Source organism: Oncorhynchus masou, unplaced genomic scaffold, assembly GCF_036934945.1.
Source record: "Oncorhynchus masou masou isolate Uvic2021 unplaced genomic scaffold, UVic_Omas_1.1 unplaced_scaffold_8285, whole genome shotgun sequence".
In the NCBI taxonomy this organism is placed as follows: Eukaryota; Metazoa; Chordata; class Actinopteri; order Salmoniformes; family Salmonidae; genus Oncorhynchus; species Oncorhynchus masou.
This window is the reverse complement of record NW_027016533.1, coordinates 1-12,866: the sequence shown is the minus strand read 5'-3', so window position 1 is coordinate 12,866 and position 12,866 is coordinate 1. Positions and strand designations below refer to the sequence as shown.

General features: G+C 44.9%; 2 protein-coding genes across 2 annotated transcripts; one reads left to right on the top strand and one right to left on the bottom strand.

The window, feature by feature from the left end:
• Window positions 1-93: 93 nt before the first annotated feature.
• LOC135538672 (solute carrier family 23 member 3-like) lies at window positions 94-7,412 on the top strand. The gene is made up of 5 exons (XM_064964571.1): window positions 94-313; window positions 1,504-1,611; window positions 1,791-1,958; window positions 2,112-2,206; window positions 5,788-7,412. Exons 1-5 carry the CDS (start codon window positions 94-96, stop codon window positions 5,884-5,886), a joined length of 690 nt encoding a protein of 229 aa, XP_064820643.1. The 3' UTR covers window positions 5,887-7,412.
• Window positions 7,413-11,457: 4,045 nt separating this feature from the next.
• LOC135538671 (indian hedgehog B protein-like) lies at window positions 11,458-12,604 on the bottom strand (the record flags this gene model as incomplete). The annotated part of the gene is made up of 1 exon (XM_064964570.1): window positions 11,458-12,604. A coding segment is annotated over one exon (704 nt), but the record flags the coding sequence as incomplete, so codon positions are not given.
• Window positions 12,605-12,866: the final 262 nt, after the last annotated feature.

Sequence of the window (12,866 nt, the reverse complement as noted above, 5' to 3'; positions counted from 1 at the left end):
GTGCGTGCGTGCGTGCGTGTGTGTGCGTGCGTGCGTGTGTGTGTGTGTGTGTGTGGAGCTGAGACAGGTCTCCCCCTGCTGTCAGTTCGAGGCATGGCGGCCGGTGTCGTTGCAGCCCTCTCCTCCTCTGTCAGCTCCGTGAGGGATGCCACTGCTAACGGCCCGGCTCCTAGGAGTCCCCCTCCCCCCGCTGCAGCCTGTAACAGAGGCCTTGGGTCCCAGGGTCTTGGCAGTGTGGTGGCTGGCCTGATGGGGGGCGCCACTGGGGCTCAGCAGCAGTGTCCCCAACACCTGTACTCTTGGACTCAGCCAGGTACTGATGATGATGTCATGGGAACATCATTTAGAAGTCCTCTGTTTATCTCTTGACGTTCAGTTTCCCAGAAGCAGCGTAAGCCTAGTCCTTTTGACTAGCGGCTTCATTTCAGTCCCCGGAAAACATGTATCTGAGACCAGGGCCCGTATTCACAAAGAGTCTCAGAATAGGGGTGCTGGTCTAGGATCAGATCAACACTCTATTCAATATGGTTCAAAGGGAAAATGATCCTCTGACCAGCCTCCTCTACTCTGAGACACGCTGTGAGCGCTGATTTAGCCAGTCAGCATACAGTGTCTATGTTTGACCCTGCTCCTCTCTCTACTCCAGTCTCGGTCCAGGCACCAAGTGTCTATGTTTTGACTCTTTCCCTGATCCAGTCTGGGTCCAGGTGGACAGTGTGTTTTGACTCTTTCCCTGATCCAGTCTGGGTCCATGTGGACAGTGTGTTTTGACTCTTTCCCCTGATCCAGTCTGGGTCCAGGTGGACAGTGTGTTTTGACTCTTTCCCCTGATCCAGTCTGGGTCCATGTGGACTGTGTGTTTTGACTCTTTCCCCCTGATCCAGTCTGGGTCCATGTGGACTGTGTGTTTTGACTCTTTCCCCTGATCCAGTCTGGGTCCAGGTGGACAGTGTGTTTGACTCTTTCCCTGATCCAGTCTGGGTCCATGTGGACTGTGTGTTTTGACTCTTTCCCTGATCCAGTCTGGGTCCATGTGGACTGTGTGTTTTGACTCTTTCCCCTGTCCAGTCTGGGTCCAGGTGGACAGTGTGTTTGACTCTTTCCCCTGATCCAGTCTGGGTCCATGTGGACAGTGTGTTTGACTCTTTCCCTGATCAGTCTGGGTCCATGTGGACAGTGTGTTTTGACTCTTTCCCTGATCCAGTCTGGGTCCATATGTGGACAGTGTGTTTTGACTCCTTTCCCCTGATCCAGTCTGGTTCCATGTGGACTGTGTGTTTTGACTCTTTCCCCTGATCCAGTCGGGGGTCCATGTAGACTGTGTGTTTTGACTCTTTCCCCTGATCCAGTCTGGGTCCATGTGGACAGTGTGTTTTGACTCTTTCCCTGATCCAGTCTGGGTCCATGTGGACTGTGTGTTTTGACTCTTTCCCCCTGATCCAGTCTGGGTCCAGGTGGACAGTGTGTTTTGACTCTTTCTCCTGCTCCTCTCTCTCCTCCTAGTCTGGGTCAAGGTGGACAGTGCAACTGACAGCCATCTTGGGACTGGCCCTAGGAGTGTCGCCTCACGACTGACACAGATCATCACTTCTGTCCCCTTGGCCATCTACGGTTAGTTTAACTATCTCTCCTCTGTCTGTCTTCGTCCTAGCGTGTCTGCATGTTATTTTTCTGACTAGAGGAAAGATTAACTGATTAAAAGATGATCAATTTCTCCTTCTCTCTCTCTCTCTCTCTCTCTCTCTCTCTCTCTCTCTCTCTGTCTCTCTGTCTCTCTCATCCCTGTTCAGGTGCTCTTCTCAGTGTAACGTACACTATTGCCGTGGCTACAGGTGTGAGGTACTTCCAGTTTACACACATCGACTCTGGACGTAACATCTTCAACATCGGCTTGGCTGTCTTCATGTCTCTAGTGTTGCCTCACTGGTTCCGCATGCAGACCGTCTTTATTAACACTGGTAATATCTCTCATTTTAGCCTGGTCCCAGATCTGTTTGTGAAGTAGAGTCAACTCCAAGCAGACTTTAGACCAGTCTACTCTGACATCAGCCTGGTCAACGTGGCTAAATGTGTGTCTTGCCCATATCCTGATCGTGTGTATACCTGTGCAGGTATGGTCAGTGTTGATGTCCTTCTCCATTCTCTTCTGACCTCACCTGTGCTCCTGGTGGGCATCCTGCTTTCCTATTGGACAATACAGTATCAGGTAAAGTACATTGTGCTACCTATTTCCACATTGGGGGCGGCAGGTAGCCTAGTGGTTAGAGTGTAGGGGCGGCAGGTAGCCTAGTGGTTAGAGTGTAGGGGTGGTGGGTAGCCTAGTGGTTAGAGTGTAGGGGCAACAGGTAGCCTAGTGGTTAGAGTGTAGGGGCGGCGGGTAGCCTAGTGGTTAGAGCGTTGGGCGAGTAACCAGCAGGTAGCCTAGTGGTTAGAGCGTTGGACTCGTAACCAGCAGGTAACCTAGTGGTTAGAGCGTTGTAACCAGCAGGTAACCTAGTGGTTAGAGCGTTGCAACCAGCAGGTAACCTAGTGGTTAGAGCGTTGTAACCAGCAGGTAACCTAGTGGTTAGAGCGTTGTAACCAGCAGGTAACCTAGTGGTTAGAGCGTTGTAACCAGCAGGTAACCTAGTGGTTAGACGTTGTAACCAGCAGGTAACCTAGTGGTTAGAGCGTTGTAACCAGCAGGTAACCTAGTGGTTAGGCGTTGTAACCAGCAGGTAGCCTAGTGGTTAGAGCGTTGTAACCAGCAGGTAACCTTAGTGGTTAGAGCGTTGTAACCAGCAGGTAGCCTAGTGGTTAGGCGTTGTAACCAGCAGGTAACCTAGTGGTTAGAGCGTTGTAACCAGCAGGTAACCTAGTGGTTAGAGCGTTGTAACCAGCAGGTAGCCCTAGTGGTTAGAGCGTTGTAACCAGCAGGTAGCCTAGTGGTTAGAGCGTTGTAACCAGCAGGTAACCTAGTGGTTAGAGCGTTGTAACCAGCAGGTAACCTGGTGGTTGGAGCGTTGTAACCAGCAGGTAACCTAGTGGTTAGAGCGTTGTAACCAGCAGGTAACCTAGTGGTTAGAGCGGTATGCTTAACCAGCAGGTAGCCTAGTGGTTAGGCGTTGTAACCAGCAGGTAACCTAGTGGTTAGAGCGTTGTAACCAGCAGGTAACCTAGTGGTTAGAGCGTTGTAACCAGCAGGTAACCTAGTGGTTAGAGCGTTGTAACCAGCAGGTAGCCTAGTGGTTGAGCGTTGTAACCAGCAGGTAGCCTAGTGGTTAGAGCGTTGTAACCAGCAGGTGGCCTAGTGGTTAGAGCGTTGTAACCAGCAGGTAACCTAGTGGTTGGCGTTGTAACCAGCAGGTAACCAGTGGTTAGGAGCGTTGTAACCAGCAGGTAGCCCCAGTGGTTAGGCGTTGTAACCAGCAGGTAGCCTAGTGGTTAGAGCGTTGTAACCAGCAGGTAGCCTAGTGGTTAGAGTGTTGGACTAGTAACCAGCAGGTAGCCCTAGTGGTTAGAGCGTTGTAACCAGCAGGTAGCCTAGGTTGCAAGATCGAATTCCTTAACTGGAAGGTAAAACATAATCTGTCATTCTGCCCCCTGAACAAGGCAGTTAACCCACTGTTCCCAGGCCGTCATTGTAAATAAGAATTTGTTCTTAACTGACTTGCCTAGATAAATAAAGGTTAAAATAAAACAAAATTATAAAAGTTGTTGATGATACCAGCATAGAAATATAGTAACTAGAACAGTCCCATTCGAATCAATGTGGACTGATGGGCTTTATCCTTTTCTAGTCATTATTTATATGGAAATTAGTTATTTAAAAAAAATAATCTAACCTATCAGATGCATAGAGCACCTGAACATGATTCATTAACTCATAGAGCACCTGAACATGATTCATTAACTCATATAGCACCTGAACATGATTCATTAACTCATAGAGCACCTGAACATGATTCATTAACTCAAAGAGCACCTGAACATGATTCATTAACTCATAGAGCACCTGAACATGATTCATTAACTCATAGAGCACCTGAACATGATTCATTAACTCAAAGAGCACCTGAACATGATTCATTAACTCATAGAGCACCTGAACATGATTCATTAACTCATAGAGCACCTGAACATGATTCATTAATTCATAGAGCACCTGAACATGATTCATTAACTCATATAGACCCTGAACATGATTCATTAACTCATATTGCACCCGATCATGATTCATTAACTCATATTGCACCCGATCATGATTCATTAACTCAAAGAGCACCTGAACATGATTCATTAACTCATATAGCACCTGAACATGATTCATCAACTCATATAGCACCTGAACATGATTCATTAACTCATATAGACCCTGAACATGATTCATTAACTCATAGAGCACCTGAACATGATTCATTAACTCATATAGCACCTGAACATGATTCATTAACTCATATTGCACCCGAACATGATTCATTAACTCATATTGCACCCGATCATGATTCATTAACTCATATAGACCCTGAACAAGATTCATTAACTCATATAGACCCTGAACATGATTCATTAACTCATATAGACCCTGAACATGATTCATTAACTCATATAGCACCTGAACATGATTCATTAACTCATATGCACCCCGATCATGATTCATTAACTCATATAGACCCTGAACATGATTCATTAACTCATATAGACCCTGAACATGATTCATTAACTCATATAGCACCTGAACATGATTCATTAACTCATATTGCAATCGATCATGATTCATTAACTCATAGAGCACCTGAACAGGATTCATTAACTCATATAGACCCTGAACATGATTCATTAACTCATATAGACCCTGAACATGATTCATTAACTCATATAGCACCTGAACATGATTCATTAACTCATATTGCACCCGATCATGATTCATTAACTCATAGAGCACCTGAACAGGATTCATTAACTCATATAGACCCTGAACATGATTCATTAACTCATATAGACCCTGAACATGATTCATTATCTCATATTGCACCCGATCATGATTCATTAACTCATAGAGCACCTGAACATGATTCATTAACTCATAGAGCACCTGAACATGATTCATTAACTCATATAGCACCTGAACATGATTCATTAACTCATAGAGCACCTGAACATGATTCATTAACTCATATAGCACCTGAACATGATTCATTAACTCATATTGCACCCGATCATGATTCATTAACTCATATTGCACCCGATCATGATTCATTAACTCATATAGACCCTGAACATGATTCATTAACTCATATAGACCCTGAACATGATTCATTAACTCATATAGACCCTGAACATGATTCATTATCTCATAGAGCACCCGATCATGATTCATTAACTCATAGAGCACCCAATCATGATTCATTAACTCATAGAGCACCATCATGATTCATTAACTCATAGAGCACCCGATCATGATTCATTAACTCATAGGTCACCTGAACATGATTCATTATCTCATAGAGCACCTGAACATCATTCATTAACTCATATAGACCCTGAACATGATTCATTAACTCATATTGCACCTGAACATGATTCATTAACTCATATTGCACCCAATCATGATTCATTAACTCATATTGCACCTGAACATGATTCATTAACTCATATTGCACCCGATCATGATTCATTAATAATCTTTTCGGTGTAAAGAAAAGTTTATATGCAGGCTCTCAGCTTTTAAAAATGATGTCCAAAACCCCCAGGCCTTAGTAGTAACGACAGGTGCCACGTCCTCATGTGTCTATGTTCTTCTCTCAGGGTCTTCATCGGAGAGAGGACTTGACTCAGCGGAGATGGAGAAGACAGGATGGACGTCAGTCAACAGTGAGCCAGGGTATCACCAGGAAGTGGAGTTAATTTACGAGTCCCCTTATCTCCTGAGAAGACTGTGGAAGTTACCTTGGTTCAGGACGACGCCCTTCTCTGCCTGTCGGATCACAGATGATGGAGACGTACTGTAGAGTCCCGTCGGAGGTCTCGTTTTAAAAGTTATAGTTGTGTTGGTATTGATATGCAAAGACAAGGGACTGTGGACAATAGACATAATATGCTATTAGCTAATGATGTATATACAAACATATAATCGTGTATATGCCATACTGTCTATGAAATGCACTGTGTGTCGACGCAGTTAGTGACCTGAACAGAGTTGGCTTGTGTGATAGTGGGGTTGTATTGGTGGAGTATTGGCAGAGCTGCAGCAAGATGGTTTGAGTTGGGGGTGTCCTTTATAATCAATCCTTGCATGAATCTATAAATCACATTTGCGTCGTGGCAGACAGTTGAGCAGAAGTGTTTTATGGGTTTCCGACACATGGAAATGCAGGGTATAGTATCATTTATTTTTTCTTTCATTTTATAAATGCATTTCATACAATTCTACGTCATTTAAATAATATAAGATATTATAATATATATATTTTTTAAACCATACACACGACTGACATGAGTGGCTACTCTGACTGACACACTGAAATCAACAAAAATGAACTGGACTTGAATGCAAACAGTAGCCCAGGCCATTGAACAGATTGTTGTGAGCCAGTTTCATCACAGCGTTCGATGGTTTATGCGGCTGCACATGAAGAAACTTTCAAAGTTCTTGACATTTTCCGGATTGACTGACCTTCATGTTTTAAAGTAATGTTGGACTGTCGTTTTTCTTTGCTTATTTGAGCTGTTCTTGCCATAATATGTAGCTATCTTCTGTATACCACCCCTACCTTGTCACAACACAACTGTTTGGCTCAAATGCATTAAGGAGGAAAGAAATTACACAAATTAACTTTTAACAAGGCATACCTGTTCCCGCTCCTCCTCCCTTGTGCTCGAGGGCGTGAGGTGGCTACCCTTCTTTACACACACCTGTCACCATCATTACGCGTACATGTCACCATCATTACCCGTACATATCACCATCATTACGCGCACCTGTCACCATCATTACGCGCATCAGCACTCATCGGACTCACCTGGTCTTCCTTACGTTGATGATTACCCCCTATATATATCTGTCTGTTCCTCGTGGTGTTCCCTTGGTCCGAATTAATTGTTGTTATGTGTTCCTGTCCAGACGCTGTTCCTGTTCCGTTTCATGTCCGTCAGCTATTAAACCTTCACTCCCTGTACCTGCTTCTCATCTCTTGCATCGATCCTTCCAGGTGACTACCTCATGAAGCTGGTTGAGAGAATGTGCAAAGCTGTCATCAAACATTGGTTACTTTGAAGAGTCTCAACTATAAGATATATTCTGATTAACACTTTTTTTGTTACTGAATGATTCCATATGTGTTATTTAATGGTTTTGATGTCTTCACTATTATTCTACACTATTATTCTACAATGTGGAAAATAGTAAAAATAAAGAAATACCCTGGAAAGAGTAGGTGTGTCCAAACCTTTGACTGATACTGTATATATATATATATTTATGAAAAGTTTATTTAGTAGCCTACTGTAGCCTATTATATATATATATATATATATATATATATATATAATAGGCTACAGTAGGCTACTAAATAAACTTTTCAGCGCCACTTTTCAGAATCACCCAATGATGAAGACATAAAATAGGCAATAAGTCATGGTGATGACCGATGCGTACCTGCCAATAGCCTTATCTCAAGATAAGATACTTCGAAAAACAGTGCTGTTCACTCAGAATTGCTCGAAAGTTGATGAGAATGCTGATTTTTTTGCTTCTACAGACAGACCAGTCTTCTCTTTTCAGCAGTAAGGATTTTAGCGAAAGGCAAAATGGACAGTCTCAACCCACCGTAGAAATGTAATCCATAGATGGTATCTATTGATTCAAGGCAGGACTGGCTAGCGTACCCATGAGGTCAGAGGTTACAAGACCCTTCTATGGATAATATGCCTATGGCCACAACCCAACAAGACGTTCTATATTTGGGCGGTCTGCTTTTTGTTTTTAGAAGCTGTTGATCGTCTGTGACTAAATGATGATCTCTGGTGTTTCTGAATCGTTTATTTATTGTTTTATATATCCTTTTGGAAATATTATTTCATTTGATCAAGGGGGTTCCACAGCACCTCCAGCACCCCTACTATGAACATTAGTATTTGAATAATAAATCATGCCGAATCAATCATTCTGGACACAGCGAAGGGGATTTGGCAGATGGTAGTTTGTCGTGACTGGCTCGTGTCGTTTGTCTACTGAAATAGGATTATTAACGGGCTCTAATAATCCCTTGGTTAACAAAAAGCTAGAGCCTACGCTCAAGAGGAAAATACACATTTGTAAAGAATTGACGAAAACGCATTTCAGTCATTTAAAAAAAAATAGATCTTTAAATAGTTTCTCACGACATAATATAACAAAATACATCGGACATATTTTCAGCACAATGAAAATGATTCCTTAGATTTCAGGAAGATAATATTAAATAGACACTTAGAGCGTCTGCTAAATGACTTAAATGTAAATGTAAATGTTAACTGGGAAACACAAAGTTAAGTCACACGAACACATGAAGTCATGTGACTTCAGATATACCTGGACAGATTGCTGAACGAAGAATAATGCAGACACACTGCCAGACATATCATACACATGAGCTTGGAACACCTGTAAACAATATGTGCTAGCTAGGTAGACACCAATGTGTTCTGTGCTAGCTAGGTGACACCAATGTGTTCTGTGCTAGCTAGGTAGACACCAATGTGTTCTGTGCTAGCTAGGTAGACACCAATGTGTTCTGTGGTAGCTAGGTAGACACCAATGTGTTCTGTGGTAGCTAGGTAGACACCAATGTGTTCTGTGGTAGCTAGGTAGACACCAATGTGTTCTGTACTAGCTAGGTAGACACCAATGTGTTCTGTGCTAGCTAGGTAGACACCAATGTGTTCTGTGCTAGCTAGGTAAACACCAATGTGTTCTGTGCTAGCTAGGTAAACACCAATGTGTTCTGTGCTAGCTAGGTAGACACCAATGTGTTCTGTGCTAGCTAGGTAGACACCAATGTGTTCTGTACTAGCTAGGTAAACACCAATGTGTTCTGTGCTAGCTAGGTAGACACCAATGTGTTCTGTACTAGCTAGGTAGACACCAATGTGTTCTGTACTAGCTAGGTAAACACCAATGTGTTCTGAGCTAGCTAGGTAGACACCAATGTGTTCTGTGCTAGCTAGGTAGACACCAATGTGTTCTGTGCTAGCTAGGTAGACACCAATGTGTTCTGCGCTAGCTAGGTAAACACCAATGTGTTCTGAGCTAGCTAGGTAGACACCAATGTGTTCTGAGCTAGCTAGGTAGACACCAATGTGTTCTGTACTAGCTAGGTAAACACTGATGTGTTCTGTGCTAGCTAGGTAGACACCAATGTGTTCTGTGCTAGCTAGGTAGACACCAATGTGTTCTGTGCTAGCGAGGTAAAAACCAATGTGTTTTGTGCTAGCTAGGTAAACACTGATGTGTCCTGTGCTAGCTAGGTAAACATATCTTTTTCTGAAAATGAATGAATGAATCCTTTAATGAATTTGTGATTAGAAAACAGAACTTCTGGAATGCTCCTGAATTCCTTCCCCTCTGTTGCTCCTCCTTCCCTTCCCTTATTTAACGAGGCAAGTCAGTTAAGAACAAATTATTATTTACAATGACGGCTTACCAGGGAACAATGGCTTAACTGCCTTGTTCAGGGGCAGAACGACAGATTTTTACCTTGTCAGCTCAGGGATTTGATCTTGCAACCTTTGGGTTGCTAGTCCACCGCTCTAATCACTAGGCTACCTGCCGCCCCAGGTGCATGTAGTGTCTGTATGCAGTGTGTGTATGCAGTGTGCATATGCAGTGTGTGTATGCAGTGTCTGTATGCAGTTTGTGTATGTAGTGTCTATATGCAGTGTGTGTGTGTAGTGTCTGTATGCAGTGTCTGTATGCAGTGTGTGTATGCAGTTTGTGTGTAGTGTCTACAGTATATGCAGTGTGTGTATGCAGTGTGTGTATGCAGTGTCTGTATGTAGTGTCTGTATGTAGTGTGTGTATGCAGTGTGTGCATGTAAGTTTAATTGTGTCTGTATGCAGAGTGTGTATGTGTATGTAGTGTCTGTGCTAGCTGTGCCACCAGAGACATATGGTTGGAGATTCAATCCAAAAGGATTACTGAGTGTAAACGTTCTCCTGGGCTGTATGCAGAGTGTGTCTGTATGTAGTGTCTGTGCGAGTCTAAACGTTCTCCCTGGGCTGTATGCATAACATTACATAACTCTGTGAAAAGTGTCAGAAAGCTGCTACAGTAATCTGTTACCGGCTTCCACAATGTTTTATTACACCCCTATATACAGACTGTATTCACTCTCTCTGTTCTCTACCCTGTCTCTCTGTTCTCTCTGTTCTCTACCCTGACTCTCTGTTCTCTACCCTGTCTCTCTGTTCTCTACCCTGTCTCTCTGTTCTCTACCCTGTCTCTCTGTTCTCTACCCTGACTCTCTGTTCTCTACCCTGTCTCTCTGTTCTCTCTGTTCTCTACCCTGACTCTCTGTTCTCTACCCTGTCTCTCTGTTCTCTACCCTGTCTCTCTCTGTTCTCTCTGTTCTCTACCCTGTCTCTGTTCTCTCTGTTCTCTACCCTGACTCTCTATTTCTCTGCCCTGTCTCTCTGTTCTCTCTGTTCTCTATCCTGACTCTCTGTTCTCTACCCTGTCTCTCTGTTCTCTACCTGTCTCTCTGTTCTCTCTGTTCTCTACCCTGACTCTCTGTTCTCTACCCTGACTCTCTGTTCTCTACCCTGTCTCTCTGTTCTCTCTGTTCTCTACCCTGTCTCTCTGTTCTCTCTGTTCTCTACCCTGACTCTCTGTTCTCTACCCTGTCTCTCTGTTCTCTCTGTTCTCTACCCTGTCTCTCTGTTCTCTCTGTTCTCTACCCTGACTCTCTGTTCTCTACCCTGTCTCTCTGTTCTCTCTGTTCTCTACCCTGACTCTCTGTTCTCTACCCTGACTCTCTGTTCTCTACCCTGTCTCTCTGTTCTCTACCCTGTCTCTCTGTTCTCTACCCTGACTCTCTGTTCTCTTACCCAACTCTCTGTTCTCTACCCTGATTCTCTGTTCTCTACCCTGACTCTCTCTGTTCTCTACCCTGACTCTCTGTTCTCTGTTCTCTACCCTGACTCTCTGTTCTCTCTGTTCTCTACCCTGACTCTCTGTTCTCTACCCTGACTCTCTCTTCTCTCTGTTCTCTACACTGACTCTCTGTTCTCTACCCTGACTCTGTTCTCTACCCGGCTCTCTGTTCTCTCTATATTCTCTACCCTGTCTCGCTGTTCTCTACCCCTGACTCTCTGTTCTCTACCCTGACTCTCTGTTCTCTACCCTGACTCTCTGACTGCTCTACCCTGACTCTCTGTTCTCTCTGTTCTCTACCCTGTCTCTCTGACTACTCACTGACTCTCTGTTCTCTACCCTGACTCTCTGTTCTCTACCCTGACTCTCTGTTCTCTACCCTGTCTCTCTGTTCTCTACCCTGTCTCTCTGTTCTCTACCCTGTCTCTCTGTTCTCTACCGTCTCTCTGTTCTCTACCCTGTCTCTCTGTTCTCTACCCTGTCTCTCTGTTCTCTACCCTGTCTCTCTGTTCTCTACCCTGTCTCTCTGTTCTCTACCCTGTCTCTCTGTTCTCTACCCTGTCTCTCTGTTCTCTACCCTGTCTCTCTGTTCTCTACCTTGTCTCTCTGTTCTCTCTATTCTCTACCTTGTCTCTCTGTTCTCTACCCTGTCTCTCTGTTCTCTACCTTGTCTCTCTGTTCTCTCTGTTCTCTACCTTGTCTCTCTGTTTCTCTACCCTGTCTCTCTGTTCTCTACCGTCTCTCTGTTCTCTTCCCTGCCTCTCTGTTCTCTACCCTGTCTCTCTGTTCTCACTCTCTATCTCTCCACATCATTTGTGACCACCCCCAGGGGTGGAAGTGTCCAGGGTCCAGTAGGAACGTTCCTATCCAATATAGGACCCGTGAGTACCAGTGTAGTCCGTCTCCTTGTATAGTCCCTAGCCCAGTCCAGCTGTACAGCAGGCGGAGGGGACCAAAAGCCCAGTGCGCTAGGTGGTGCTGGTCCATAGCAGCATAGCACGAGGCTAAAACACCGTCCACCACCAGTGAGCCGTGGCGTGTCAGGGGGGCGAAGGCCCCAGTGTCCACCTGGATGTGGGTCCAGGCGACTGGGGAGAGGTGGGCTTGTGGTCCCTTGTCTCCACCTGCGGTCAGCACACACTGCCCTGGCCGTACGTCGCTGGCGTACATAGTCCGCGTGACAACCCCTTTGGACGACTCCCCCACTGAACAGTTACCCTCGGTCACGAACACGAGATGAGCCGCGGTGAGGGTCAGGTTCACTCCCGTCTCTGTTCCCAACACGTAGAACTGTTTCCTGACAGCAGGCTCGTGGTCCAGGAAGGTCAGGAACTCACTGTAGACAAGCTCACCTCCGCTCCCATCAACCCCCGAGGAGGACAGGACACGGTCGCCCGGCTGGAGGTCCTGAACCACCCTGCTGCTCCCGTCTTCCAGCGTCACCAGGGAACGACCCGGGAAACAACCTCCGGTCTTAGCTGCTACTGAGTGCTCTGAGAGAGGGAGAGAGAGAGAGAGAGAGAGAGAGAGATAGAGAGAGACAGAGAAAGAGAGAGAGAGAGAGAGAGAGAGAGAGAGAGAGACAGAGAGAGAGAGAGAGAGAGAGATAGAGAGAGATAGAGAGAGAGACAGAGAGAGAGAGAGAGAGAGAGAGAGAGAGAGAGAGAGAGAGAGAGAGAGAGAGAGAGAGATAGAGAGAGATAGAGAGACAGAGAGAGAGAGAGAGAGAGAGAGAGAGAGAGAGAGAGAGAGAGA

What these genes read in the sequence shown, in the direction of transcription:
- LOC135538672 (XM_064964571.1), top strand. Translation starts at nt 94, where the DNA reads ATGGCGGCCGGTGTCGTTGCAGCCCTCTCCTCCTCTGTCAGCTCCGTG. An exon ending in GTACTCTTGGACTCAGCCAG is followed by an intron (nt 314 to 1,503) that starts GTACTGATGATG and finishes CTCTCCTCCTAG; the next exon opens with TCTGGGTCAAGGTGGACAGT. An exon ending in ATTGGACAATACAGTATCAG is followed by an intron (nt 2,207 to 5,787) that starts GTAAAGTACATT and finishes TTCTTCTCTCAG; the next exon opens with GGTCTTCATCGGAGAGAGGA.